Source organism: Polypterus senegalus, chromosome 6 (genome assembly GCF_016835505.1).
Source record: "Polypterus senegalus isolate Bchr_013 chromosome 6, ASM1683550v1, whole genome shotgun sequence".
In the NCBI taxonomy this organism is placed as follows: Eukaryota; Metazoa; Chordata; class Cladistia; order Polypteriformes; family Polypteridae; genus Polypterus; species Polypterus senegalus.
This window is the reverse complement of record NC_053159.1, coordinates 69,095,970-69,109,479: the sequence shown is the minus strand read 5'-3', so window position 1 is coordinate 69,109,479 and position 13,510 is coordinate 69,095,970. Positions and strand designations below refer to the sequence as shown.

Sequence of the window (13,510 nt, the reverse complement as noted above, 5' to 3'; positions counted from 1 at the left end):
TCATATCCTAGATTTTTTTTTCCTTTCTAAGGATATCATCCAAATGATTTGAAGTCTAAAACAGACGAGTTACTCTCAGTGCTTCACATTTTTCTCTTTTTCTTTCCAAGTATTTAATTAAACTCAATAGTGCATGATAAATACACACAAATGTAAATGGAAACAAGCTAAATGGAGAAATACTGGTTTCTTTTGTCATTTGCATTTTATTGCTAGCAAGGAGCAATTAAAAACAAAGACTACAGCAGTTTATGACTAAAATAAGCAATAAGAGTTCAAAATCTTAATTAGAAAGACAAATAAAGTGAAGCAGAAGTGTCACTTGAGCAGTAAGTGCTTCTTATTAAGCAATTGGATTGGAACAAAAACCTGTAGCAATTTGCGGCCCTTCAGGACTGAATCTGCCCACACCTGTTATAAAGGCTTACCCATTATTTTCCAAGTTGTAAGTCATTTGTGGTTTTGATATCCTATGCCTAGTCACCTGAAATGCTGATTGTATCTATATTTTTTCCTTGCCGTGACAGAAGAAAAATGTGTCCATTACTTTGAAATTTGAGGTTGTTCACCTAAAGAATAATGCTTTTAATTTGCTACTTTTTCTTTAAGATTACATTTCTTTTGGACCTAGACCACTGTCATTATTAAATAAACCCCCATACATTGCTTAGTAACACCAAAGCACACAGCTTTAGTATCACTTTTACAAATAAGTAACATACTAAATTGAAAATAAAGCACCATTTATTTAATGTTTTATTGAAGAAATAAAAGGAAATATTCTATTGGTGTAATTGTTTAATCTTCTGTTGTATTTTATAGAACTGTAACTTGGAGTAATAACAACTTTAAGTCTTTTGTAGTGTGTACCAGCGCGGCAAAATATTTATGAGAGATTTGTGACTGATTCTACCAGGCAGATTGGATACCCCAGTTTTTTCAAATTAGTGATATTTCAGTGTAGAATTTGTTAATCAGTAAAATTAAAGAATTAATCGAGTCTGTATAAGTTTTTTGCAAGGCAACAAGTGTTATTAAGGTTTGAACTTGTTCATCGATTTATTTTTGGTTTTTATTTTGTTATCACAGTGCGTGATGATGCTACTGTAAATGAAGCAGGTGTGAAATTAAAAAGCACTTTGGCACTTTGTCCTGGATGTGCACCAACATCAACTCAGGTACTTTTCTACATAATGTTCTGGGGAAAATCATGAAATTAAATCCTTCGGTTTCCAGTAATAAGATTATTTTATTTCAGTGTACTTTTCAAAATCTAAGGTTTGTTTAAATGTCATTTTTGTCCATTGGTAACAATTTCCTTAAAAACTGCTTGAGTATAAGTAGCTAAAGTACTATTAAACTATATTTGACCCAGAATTTAACCAGAATACAGTATACTAAACATAGAGCTGCTTATTTGATTAAGAGAGGAGATATTAACAAGAAAGCATAACATTGTCACAAGATACAATCAACTAAAATTCTGTAGTCATTCTCCTTTCCAGCTACCAGAATCCAATGATACTCAAAATGTAGTATGTTCACTACTGCTTGTTTGAGTATTCAAATGCCTACCTTTATATTAAATGCTTGTATTAATTAATATTTATTTTATAGATTTTCCTTTATTACATTGTGGGAGCAGATCCTCAAACAGAAATGGAAATCATGGTTGAAGAAAGTACCACAGTCAAGGAGGTAAGAAGAGTAAAATGTATTGGTAATTCTTACTTAAGACTTTAGTTCATGTTATGACTCAAGTAGAGTGTTGTGAAGGGATCATGGTTGTTTAATATATGCAATTGACTGTAGTTATGATTATATTTTACATCATTTTTATCATTTCTAATAGACAGATGATTTTATCCTTGTTTGTCTGATTTAAATATAATTCGGATTCAGATTTTCTAACATGTTACTGTTTTGTAGTATTGTTTTTTGTATACATTGTATACAGGAAGTAGCCATCGTTATCCTACATGCTCTAAGAAGTGGTGTTTGGGTTCATATAACAGGCATGGCACGAAGGCATTAAAACAATAAGTGGTGGTCATAGCTTTATAATGTGTTATGATTAAGTCCTATAATATTCTGCATTATAATTTGTTGGACTGCAGTTGCTTTTACAAAACTGTTACGCAGTAAAACCAGACTCATCAAAATTGGAATATCGAAAATCTATTAAATAAAAGTTCTAGTACTTACTGCATTTCTTCAATTAGATATACACATTGCAGACAGGAACAGGAATTTTAAGCATCACATAAAAAAGACTGTGAAAAAGACTGCATCTTGCTTCTTATTTCGCTTATTGCTGTAAACATATGAATCCACAGATCACTATAAGTGCATTAAATGAGTATATTTGGAGCCAAAACTGGTTAACAAAATTGATGTAACAGTCTGTATATTTTTAGTAGATATACTGTAGTGGTGAAAATAAAATAAAAAAAAAAAACAATGATTCTTTATTGATGTTGTGATAGTGTATGGTTATTTATTTTGTGTTCACATAATTTTTTTAAATATTCATATATTTACTTTTATCATAAATGAGCTTTAAATTTGAATAGAAAAGAGAATTACTGTATATGTTTTGCTGTTAAAAGAAGGCTTTTTTATGGGTATCTTTAGTATTGGTGGTCTTTGCAAACTATTTTACCACTTGCAAAATCCATAACTTGCAGTTGTGGTAGAATGTATTAACAGGTCTTTCATAGAATAGCAGCAGTCTTATTTTGACATCTTCAGTCCAGCATTGTTTGAAAAAAAATCTGTGTTCAGAAATAGAATTATATCTTGGTATAGGAAAATACAAGTTTTACTGGAAGGTGGTTATTATAACACCTCTTAGCAATGACTGTATCCCGATACATTTAGACTGTGTTTCACATATTGTTTGTTGAGGATTGTTTGTGTAGGGTAGGGGTTCTCAATTTCAGTCCTGGAGAGCTACAGTGGCTAAAGGATTTTGTTGTATACCAATTGCTTAATTAGAAGTTTATCCTTTCTTAGAATGGAATTTTAATTTTAGAATTAGAATTAGAACAATCTAGACGAGAACAGGCCATTCAGCCCAACAAAGCTCGCCAGTCCTATCCACTTGCTTCCTCCAAGAAAACATCAAGTCGAGTTTTGAAAGTCCCTAACGTCTTACTGTCTACCACACTACTTGGTAGCTTATTCCAAGTGTCTATCGTTCTTTGTGTAAAGAAAAACTTCCTAATGTTTGTGCGAAATTTACCCTTAACAAGTTTCCATCTGTGTCCCCGTGTTCTTGATGAGCTCATTTTAAAATACAAGTCTCGATCCACTGTACTAATTCCCTTCATAATTTTAAACACTTCAATCATGTCACCTCTTAATCTTCTTTTGCTTAAACTGTAAAGGCTCAGCTCTTTTAATCTTTCCTCATAATTCAACCCCTGTAGACCTGGAATCAGCCTAGTCGCTCTTCTCTGGACCTTTTCTAGTGCTGCTATGTCCTTTTTGTAGCCTGGAGACCAAAACTGCACACAGTACTCAAGATGAGGCCTCACCAGTGCATTATAAAGGTTGAGCATAACCTCCTTGGACTTGTACTCCACAGATCGTGCTATATAACCTAACATTCTGTTAGCCTTCTTAATGGCTTCTGAACACTGTTTGGAAGTTGATAGCTTGGAGTCCACTATGACTCCTAAATCCTTCTCATAAGGTGTACTCTCGATTTTTCGACCGCCCATTGTGTATTCAAACCTAATATTTTTACTTCCTATGTGTAATACTTTACATTTACTGACATTAAATTTCATCTGCCACAAATCTGCCCAAGCCTGTATGCTATCCAAGTCCTTCTGTAATGATATAGCATTCCAAATTATCTGCTAATCCACCTATCTTGGTATCATCTGCAAACTTAACCAGCTTGTTACTTATATTCCTATCTAAATCATTTATATATATTAAAAATAGCAGCGCCCTAGCACTGACCCTGTGGAACACCACTCTTAACATCGCCAGTTCTGATGAGGTTCCTCGCACCATCACCCTCTGCTTCCTGTGTCTGAGCCAATTCTGCACCCATCTAAAAACATCACCCTGAACTCCCACTTCTTTTAACTTGATGCCCAACCTCTCATGTGGCACCTTATCAAATGCTTTCTGAAAGTCCAGATAAATAATATCATAAGCTCCACTTTGATCGTATCCTTTTGTTGCCTCCTCATAGAATTCCAACATGTTAGTAAAACACGACCTCCCCCTTCTGAACCCATGCTGACTGTTCAGAATAACTCCTGTCCTTGTCATGTGTTGCTCAATCTTATCCTTAATAATTCCTTCCATTAATTTTCCTGTGATGCTTGTTAAGCTTACTGGCCTATAGTTGCTTGGATCTGCCCTGTCACCCTTTTTATATAATGGGATGATATTTGCCATTTTCCAGTCCTTTGGAATCTCTCCAGTGCACAGTGACTTCCTAAAAATATGTGTCAAGGGTTTATATATGTACTCACTAGCCTCCTTAAGAACACGAGGATAAATATTATCTGGGCCTGGTGATTTGTTTGATTTCATCTTATTTAATCTGAGCAGCACTTCTCCCTCTACAATTTCCAAATCCCTCAGTACCTCCTTAGTAGTTGTGTTTACCTCTGGCAGGTTATCCACTTGCTCACTTGTAAACACCTCAGAAAAATGTAAGTTTAGGGCATCTGCTATTTCATTGTCTGTATCTTTTAATTCCCTTTACTATTCCTGATGAACTTGACCTCCTCCTTAACTGTTCTTTTACTACTAAAATACTGAAAGAATCTCTTGGGGTCTTCTTTCGCCTTATCTGCTATTTTCCTCTCCAACTGTCTTTTAGCCTCTCTGATATCCTTCTTAATGGTTGCCCTCATTTTCTCATACGCGCTACGGTTCTCTTTGCAGTCATTAGTCTTATATGCCTTATACAGCAGTTTTTCCTTTGCAACTTCTTTTTTAAATTTTTATTAATCCATCGTGGAGATTTTTTTAGTTTCCTATTACTTCCAAATTTAGGTATGTATCTGTCCTGCATTACATGTAAAACATTTTTAAACCTGTTCCACTGCTCCTCGACTGTCTCCACATTTTAAAAGCTTATCCCAGTCTATCCTACTTAGACTTTGTCGCATCTGCTCAAAATTAGCCCTACTAAAGTTCAACTTAACAATTTTAGTCTTTGCATCTGTACTCTTACAAAATACTGAGAATTGTATTACATTATGGTCACTTGACCCTAGTGGTTCAATCACCTCTACACCCTCAATTCTATCCTGATTATTACAGAATACTAAATCCAGATAGGCTTCACCCCTTGTTGGTGCTTTAACATGCTGTGTTAAAAGCATATAGCTTAATAGTGTTTTCATTCTGCCACATCCAATCAGTCTTTTACTGATTTCTCTTTTCTGAGAATATCCTTCAACTGATTTGTGAATGAGAACCGATTAGTAATTCTCAAGCCTTCATTATTTTTTCTTACATTCTTTCTAAATACTTAGATCAGTGCTTCAGGTTCTTGTTTTAACTTGGCTCAAAATCAATGACTGGTTTTCCCTGTAATTCAGCTACTTCTTTAATTAAATTTTTTCCTGTTATTTACATTTAGTAAATAACAGTAGAGGGAGATTTACATTAAAGTTGAAGATAGAAATCTTTGTATTTTACCATTCATTTTAAATGCTTGACTCCATCTTTGTAATTTACCTAATAATTCGATTTTTATCTGGACTTTTCTCCCTTAATTGTAATTTAACAATGAACATTAACAATAAGCAGTTGTGATATCTGGGGGTTATTGCGCGAAGCGCAGTTAGTGAGTAAGCCTTGCTTAAATCAAGATGGTGCACTTATTAGAGACAGTTTTGGTTCTGCCAAAGAGGGTCCAGCAAATCATACTTGGTAAGCAAGGCAAATAAGTGTAGTGTCTTAGCCTGGTCTGTACCAGGGTTAGAGTGAAGCTTAACATAGTTTTGCGTGTTGAGAGTTCATGTTATTCCGGCTAAATGAGAAACAAAACCTCTGAAACCTTTGTAGAATTCAATCACAAAATTAATGTTTAAATTAATATTACATGTTCAAAATGGTTAGTTATAAAGAAAAAGTCTGTAAACCTCTAACATTAAAGTAATGCAGAGATGTACAGTGTGCAAAGAAAAAGTGGCACAAACAAAGACCTTCTAGTATCAACCCGTGTGTTGCTTTCGTCACGTACTATGAAGAACTTTTAAACCAGCAGCACAAATAAGGATTAGAAAGAGAGACCACTCATTTTTAATTCAAGTCATCATAGTATTTGCATATACATTGTAAAATAATAATCAGTAACATATAGTAATAGATTCAATTGCTATTTTTTCCACTCATCTCTCTATTATAATAAAAAAAAATCTTGGGAACAGATACGAGACGTGACTTTCTCAGAGAGACACTTTCACATCCTGTGAGACTAGACTTTGTGCTAAGACATTTAAGCACACCCGGGGCCGGGACAGATCTGACAAAGGTTTTCATTGCTTTAGATGAGAAAACGCTTCAACAGGTGGTTGACACTGAAAAGGCTTGTCTAGCACAGCATGAAAAGTCTATGACCAGGCAGCAGAGGAAGTTTGATCTACTTGGTGTGTGCCAGAAACCTCAGCATATGATAGGGAGTGTCCTCTACAGCCAACAGAGAGAAGAATGCCAGACACAAACCGAGGATTTGGACAAGTGGGTGAAGAATCTGTCTGACAGACAACTCACCCAAGCAGAAAAAAAGTCCTTGCTAAAGGGATAAACTTTGCTGTCACACTGAAACAAATCCCGCTAGTGGAACTGATCACAGCCACAGAGTCGGCAATCAGAAATAACATCATTACAGAGGTGGAAGCGGAGCAACTGCGAATAAACGTTTTGGCATGTCTCAGCAATACTAAGCCCCCTGCACCCAATATCAGTATTGAGGAGAGGAAGGCTCTCATGCCACTCAGTAAAGACAACAACATCATCATCATCCTTCCAGCAGACAAGGGGAGATGCACAGTGGTGCTAAACCAGAAGGACTATCAGGAGAAAATTTTGTCTCTGCTTAGTGACAAAAACACTTATGAACTCCTAAAACGAGATTCAGGTAGTGGTTACAGGAAAAAGGTGATAGATTGTCTCAAGCAGTTAGTTCATGACAACTCTATTGACCGGACCTCATACCACAGATTATACCAGGGGAAGCCACACCAAGTCTGTATGGTTTACCGAAGATACATAAACCGGATGTACCGTTAAGACCTGCATGATCAATTAGGTTACATATAACATATCTGCTTGCCGCTGAGCGTTACTACACTGGGCACTCATCCCGGGGGAGTTTGGCGGTAAACGGTCTCAAGCCCGTGTAAAAGAGGAGAGTTTGGCTAGGGGTAATCGCCCGGCCAGTAAAATAGTATCAGATTCTAGACAAGAACGAAAATCTGCGGAACGCATCCGATCGCTTGCGTCGCCGGGAAGATCAAGTGTTGCGGACGCGCTCTGCACTCATGATGGAATCAGGGCAAATCGCAAGAACCTTGATGCCTGACCACACACGAGATCCAACGGCACCAAAATACTATCAACATCGCAAAGAATTCAGAATAGCCACCCTGAACATCCGAACACTCAAGAAACCAGGTAAAGAACACCAACTAATATGCGGGTGCGAGAAATTGAACATCAAAGTTCTCACTATTCAGGAACACCGGCAGATCTTTGATGATGACCTCAAATTTGAATGGACCAACGAAACGAAATGGCTAAAAGTATTCTCCTCAGCAACAACTCCGGGCACAGGAGGAGTTGGTATTCTACTAGAGCCGAGTATAGCTTCGATCATAGCCAGTGCCCAAAAACTTTCAGATCGCATAGTCGTTGTTCACCTAAACGGCAACCCTAAAGTCACCATAATCGCGATCTATGCCCCAACAAATTGCAGCGAGAACAACGCAGAAGAGATGAACAAGAAAGAGGCTGAAAAGAACGGATTTTACACCGAATTGCAAACAACTCTAAACCAAATTCCACCTCACAATGTAGTCCTTGTATTCGGCGATTTCAATGCCAGACTAGGCAAAGATAGCCACAAGACCAACCCAAGTATCGTCGGTCGACACACGTTCCACGAGATCACGAACGACAATGGCCATCGTCTAATTGAACTGTGCGAGAGCCACAGTCTCGCCCAGCCAATTCACGCTTTCCACACCGCCCAAGTAGACTTTGGACTTGGTAGCATCCAAACCACAAGCTGGATGAACCTCACGCACAACTCGACCACATACTCATAAGCAGCAAATGGCTAAACTCGCTAAGAAATTGACGAGCATATAACACAGTCGATGTTGATTCAGATCACAGAATTGTAACTGCGCACATCAAGATCAGCTTTCGAACGACCCGTAAAGCTCCAATTATCCGCCGGAAGTACAACGTTGAGGTACTCAAAAACCCCGATTTTACTACTAGAACTGGAGTACTCCAAGGCTAGTTGGCTTAGAAATCAATGCCGCGAAGACCAAACAGATGATAGTAAATGCTGATTTCGGCCCTCAACTTCCACTTGTTCTTAATAACGAGTACATCGAAATAGTGAGTGATTTCAAATATCTCAGTTCTATGGTAGCCACTACATCGAATGACGTCAAGATACGTAAAGGACAAGCATGGGGCGCCTTTTGGAAATTAAAAAGCATCTGGCAAGCCAACAACATCCCCATACGCCTCAAAGTGCGCCTGTTTAAAGCCTCCTGTCTAAGCATACTCCTATACGGCAGTGAAACTTGGATCATAACAAACCAGCTCAAAAACACTCTAGATAGTTTTGCAACCAACTACTATCGAGTAATCCTCAACATCAAGCGAATCGATCACATACCTGTCTCGGAAATCTACGCCCGTGTCGAACAACAACCACTATCAACTACAGTCCTGCAGCGTCAACTGACATGGGTGGGCCACATGCTTCGTCGTCCACCAGATGAATTAATCAGAAAATACGCATTGTGCCAGTACAACTAGGCAAGGCCAAATGTGGAAGGCCCGCGCTCACATATGCCCAATACATCTCCAATTCTATCTGCAACGAGAGAATGACAGTGACAGAGATCGAAAAGGCGGCCCAGGAATGGGTTGCGTGGTGGAAGATCGTTCTCGCCTGCACAAGCACCATCACGTAGTGATACTCTCGTGAGCAGCCGACCGATGATGATGATGATATCATCTCAATGTTCCTGGCCGCTGTCCTTAACCCATTGCTAGCAGCTCAAAACACCATATTCAGAACACTTTGGATTTTGTGGAGAATCTGAGTGATGTCATTATGGAGGCAGATGACACTATGGTCTCGTATGATGTTGCATTTCTATTCATTTCGCGTTCCAGTTACGGAAGCAGTGGAGGTGGTCCGTAAGAGATTACAGGATGACCCCACACTCAGAAAAAGGACCACTATCAGCACCGACGAAGTGTGTCTACTCTTGAAACTGTGTCTTCAATCCACATATTTCATATACAAAGCCCAGTACTACAGGCAGAAGCATGGGTGCACCGTGGGTTCCTCAGTTTCACCTATTGTGGCCAATTTGTATATGGAAGAAGTGGAAAAGAGGGTGCTATTATCCTATCCTGGAACACTACCGGGCCATTTCTTAGATTGAAATTTCCATCAGCAATGAGGGACATTTTAAAGTTGATGTGTACTATAAACCAACGCATACGGATCAGTATTTAAGGTTTGACTAACCATCCGCTAGAGCACAAAATAGGTGTCATCAGGACTCTACAACACAGAGCAAACACTATACCCACAGACACAGCGGCCAGGGAAGCAGAAGAACATCATATCAAAAAGGCCCTGATTATATGTGGTTATCCCAGCTGGTCTTTTGTCAAAGCAGGGAAGACACCTAAAGAATTCTCTAAACAATCCAGGAGAGAGGAAGGACAACCGCTGCCTAAGCGAAAACCTTTGGTGATCCCTTATCTGTCAGGAGTATCTGAACAACTAAGATGCATTTTTTCAAAACACCAGGGGCCTCATGTATAAAGAGTGCATATGCACAAAAATGTTGCGTACGAACATTTCCACGCTCAAATTGCGATGTATAACACTTAAACTTGGCGTAAAGCCACACACATTTTAATGGTAGCTCCAACCCTGGCGTGTACGCAAGTTCTCCGCTTGGTTTTGCAAATTGGTGGCACCCAGCGTCAAAGCAGTGCAACTGTTTCTGTGTGGTTACCCTTTCTTTTTTAGATCCACATCCCTGACGTGGCTTTATAAATACACTGAAACTAACTGCATATTGTTTATTAGTTTAAGGCATCTGATTGTAATTAACCTGTAACAATATAATGGTCCAAGGAATAGCCAAAGTATTCTAAATACCATAGCTGCTTTAGCGTTGTTACAATCATTGCACCTTCTTTTTCTTCTTTCAGCTGCTCCCATTAGGGGTTGCCACAGCGGATCATCTTTTTCCATATTATTTTCACTGCACCACTCAGAATATTTATCACTTATGAGACTTGCCCAGACATCATCAGTCAGAAACGACATCTTTGTAAAACACACACGTTAATTAATCACCACTAAATACAGGATTAAAGCCCCGAACACCACACCGTGCACTCAGTAAATAAATCACCACAATTAATCCTTCTCTTCCTCAGTCCTTGGCAGCATATCTCCTCCTGGGAGCTTTGTCCTGCTCCCACTCCCAACTCAATCTCTCCGACTGTAAGGAGGCAGCTCCTTTTATTCCCGCCTGGATGTGCTCCAGGTGGCTGGTGATGATCTTCCAGCAGCACTTCCTGGTGTGGCGGAAGTGTTGCCCTTTGCACCGGAAGCACTCCGTGCGCCCCTGGCAGGTTCATCCGCCATCTTGCCTGGTGTGGCGGAAGTGACAGTTCCCCCGGCCCAATCAGGCTTATGGCATCCTCTGGCGGTGGCCACGGTTCCCAACAGGCCAGAACCTCTTTGTCCCTTTCCCGTGGTCCTCTCTTTGTCCAGGGCGCTTGCCCCTTTGTGACCTGGAAGCTATTAACGTCTCTTTCCAGTCCCTCCAGGCATCATGGCCAACACTGTATCTCAGTGGGGAATCACAGATCTACAGCAGCTGATTGGAAAGAGGATTATTGGAATACAGTAATCCCTCCTCGATCGCGGGGGTTGCGTTCCAGACCCCCCCGCGATAGGTGAAAATCCGCGAAGTAGAAACCATATGTTTGTATGGTTATTTTTATATATTTTAAGCCCTTATAAACTCTCCCACCCTGTTAACATTATTAGAGCCCTCTAGACATGAAATAACACCCTTTAGTCAAACGTTTAAACTGTGCTCCATTACAAGACAGAGATAACAGTTCTTTCTCACAATTAAAAGAAAGAAAGCAAGCATAACTTATCTTCAAAGGAGCGCCGTCATAAAGGAGCGCCGTCAGGAGCAGAGAATGTCAGAGAGAGCGCTCGCTAAGAAAAGCAAACAATCAAAAAATCAATACGTGCTTTTAAGTATACCGAAGCACCGCGATAAAGCGGCATTTTGTAGAGGAGCGTCCGTGTCCTCTGTGCACACAGCCCCTCTACTCACAACCCCTCCGTCAGGCAGAGAGAGTGAGAAAGATAGAGAGAAGCAAACAAGCACCGCGGGAAGCATATCTTATAGCATTGAGGAGTTTTAGTTAATATGTAATACATGCTCTGATTGGGTAGCTTCTAAGCCAACCGCCAATAGCATCCCTTGTATGAAATCAACTGGGCAATCAAACTGAGGAAGCATGTAACCTAAATTAAAAGACCCATTGTCCGCAGAAAGCGGCGAACCAGCGAAAAATCTGTGATATATATTTAGATGTGCTTACATTTAAAATCCGCGATAGAGTGAAGCCGAAAGTCGAAGCGTGATATAGCGAGGGATTACTGTACAGCATCAAGCCCATGCTGCCTCAGCCATGCTGTCTGTTGAACTGCTCTCACACGGCAAACGCTTCAGAGCCTTTCCTGTACAGACCTCATGGTTCAGAAACAGTTTCATCCCAAGAACTATAAACACACTCAATCAGTCCATCAAGTGCTCCTTGTAGAACTGTTTGTACTTATTAGTACAATAACCTCACTGTAAACTTGCACTACAGTTATAATATTGCACAACCTGAGCCACTTTATAAAGTGCGTATTTACATATGATGAGGATACCATTTTTAAGATGAAATGCAGCAAAATATGTTTATTATACAGTGTGGTAAGCGGCCTGGACACAGACAGGCAGACATCATATAATCGCCCACACACGTTTATTTACAGCAATATTATATTTACAAGGTGCACTCAACTCCCAGAACTCCCCCAAAGTTCAGTCCTCAACAAAATCCTCACTCTCTTCAGGCCGCCTTCTTCCCTCTCTTCCTGAGCTCCGTCCTTCTCCGCTTCCGACTCAAGCCCCTGAATGGAGGGAGTCGGCCCCTTTTATCCCCACCCAGATGTGCTCCAGGTGCCTCCTGATAATCTTCCACCAGCACTCCCCATTGGGCTGCGGTGGGGGGATGGGATACTAGGCTGCTTGCTACTTTTCTTTATCGGCACATTTACAGGACAAAAGATGCTGACGGTGAGGTGCGACAGGATTTAAGGTGGGCCGGGTCTACGAGTTTTTTTGTAGGCTCTGGTAATTCTAGTGTTAAGTGCTGTGGCCCCGGCGGCTGGAGCCGGCGGGGCCTTCAGGAGGGCGTGAGGAGGGCTTGTGCCTCCTCCAGACCGCGAGGGGGCGTCTGTCCTGGTTCTGTTGGGGGCCACGGGTTGAGGGCATGGAAGCCCTTCCCTGTAGGGGCCCGTGGTCACCGCCAGGCGGCGCCCCGATGCCGGTTTATCCCGATGCAGTTGCCGGTCCGGGCAGGAGCCCGGCGGGGCTTGGAGGACGGAGGAGGCGAGTGCCTCCTCCAGACGGAGTGGGGCGTCCGTCCTGGTTAGGCAGGGCCTCGGGTACAGGGCTTTGAAGCCCAGCCCTGTAGGGACCCGTGGCCACCGCCAGGCGGCGCCCCGGTGCCTAATTATCCCGGAGCCCGGCACTTCCGCCACACCAGGAAGTGCCGGGGGGAAGACTTTGTGTGGCACCCGGAGAGCTGCCAGGAAGACAGCCGACACTTCCGCCACGCTTGGCGTGGCTAGAGGCAGAAGCACCTGGGGCTCATCCGGGCATTATTTAGGGCGCCTCCCTCCAGTGATTGGTGGAAGTGGGAGGCAGAAGGACTGAGCTGGAGGCGGACAGGAGGCGGCCAGGACAAAGGCACAGAGACTGTGGGCCCTGGACTTTGGGGGATTCGGTGCAAGAGGCACTGGGGTTCGTGAGTGCACGTGACGATTATATTGTTGTAAATAGTGTAAATAAACGGTGTGTGGGTGCAAAAATGATGTCCGTCTGTCTGTGCCGGGGCCAGCCTTCACAGTGCCAAGAGGATTGCTGTGAATTATACATCGGGGAAACTAAACAAC

At 41.2% G+C, this 13,510-nt stretch overlaps 1 protein-coding gene across 1 annotated transcript in view; it reads left to right on the top strand.

Annotated features, from left to right (window-relative positions):
* The window catches only part of usp40 (ubiquitin specific peptidase 40), a gene marked incomplete at its 5' end in the record, with an annotated part of 179,198 nt that overhangs the window by 77,330 nt on the left and 88,358 nt on the right, over positions 1 to 13,510 (top strand). The window contains 2 exons of the mRNA XM_039755053.1: positions 1,090 to 1,178; positions 1,618 to 1,698. Of these exons, the coding sequence (XP_039610987.1) occupies positions 1,090 to 1,178; positions 1,618 to 1,698 (170 nt within the window). The remainder of the gene's footprint in view (positions 1 to 1,089; positions 1,179 to 1,617; positions 1,699 to 13,510) is intronic.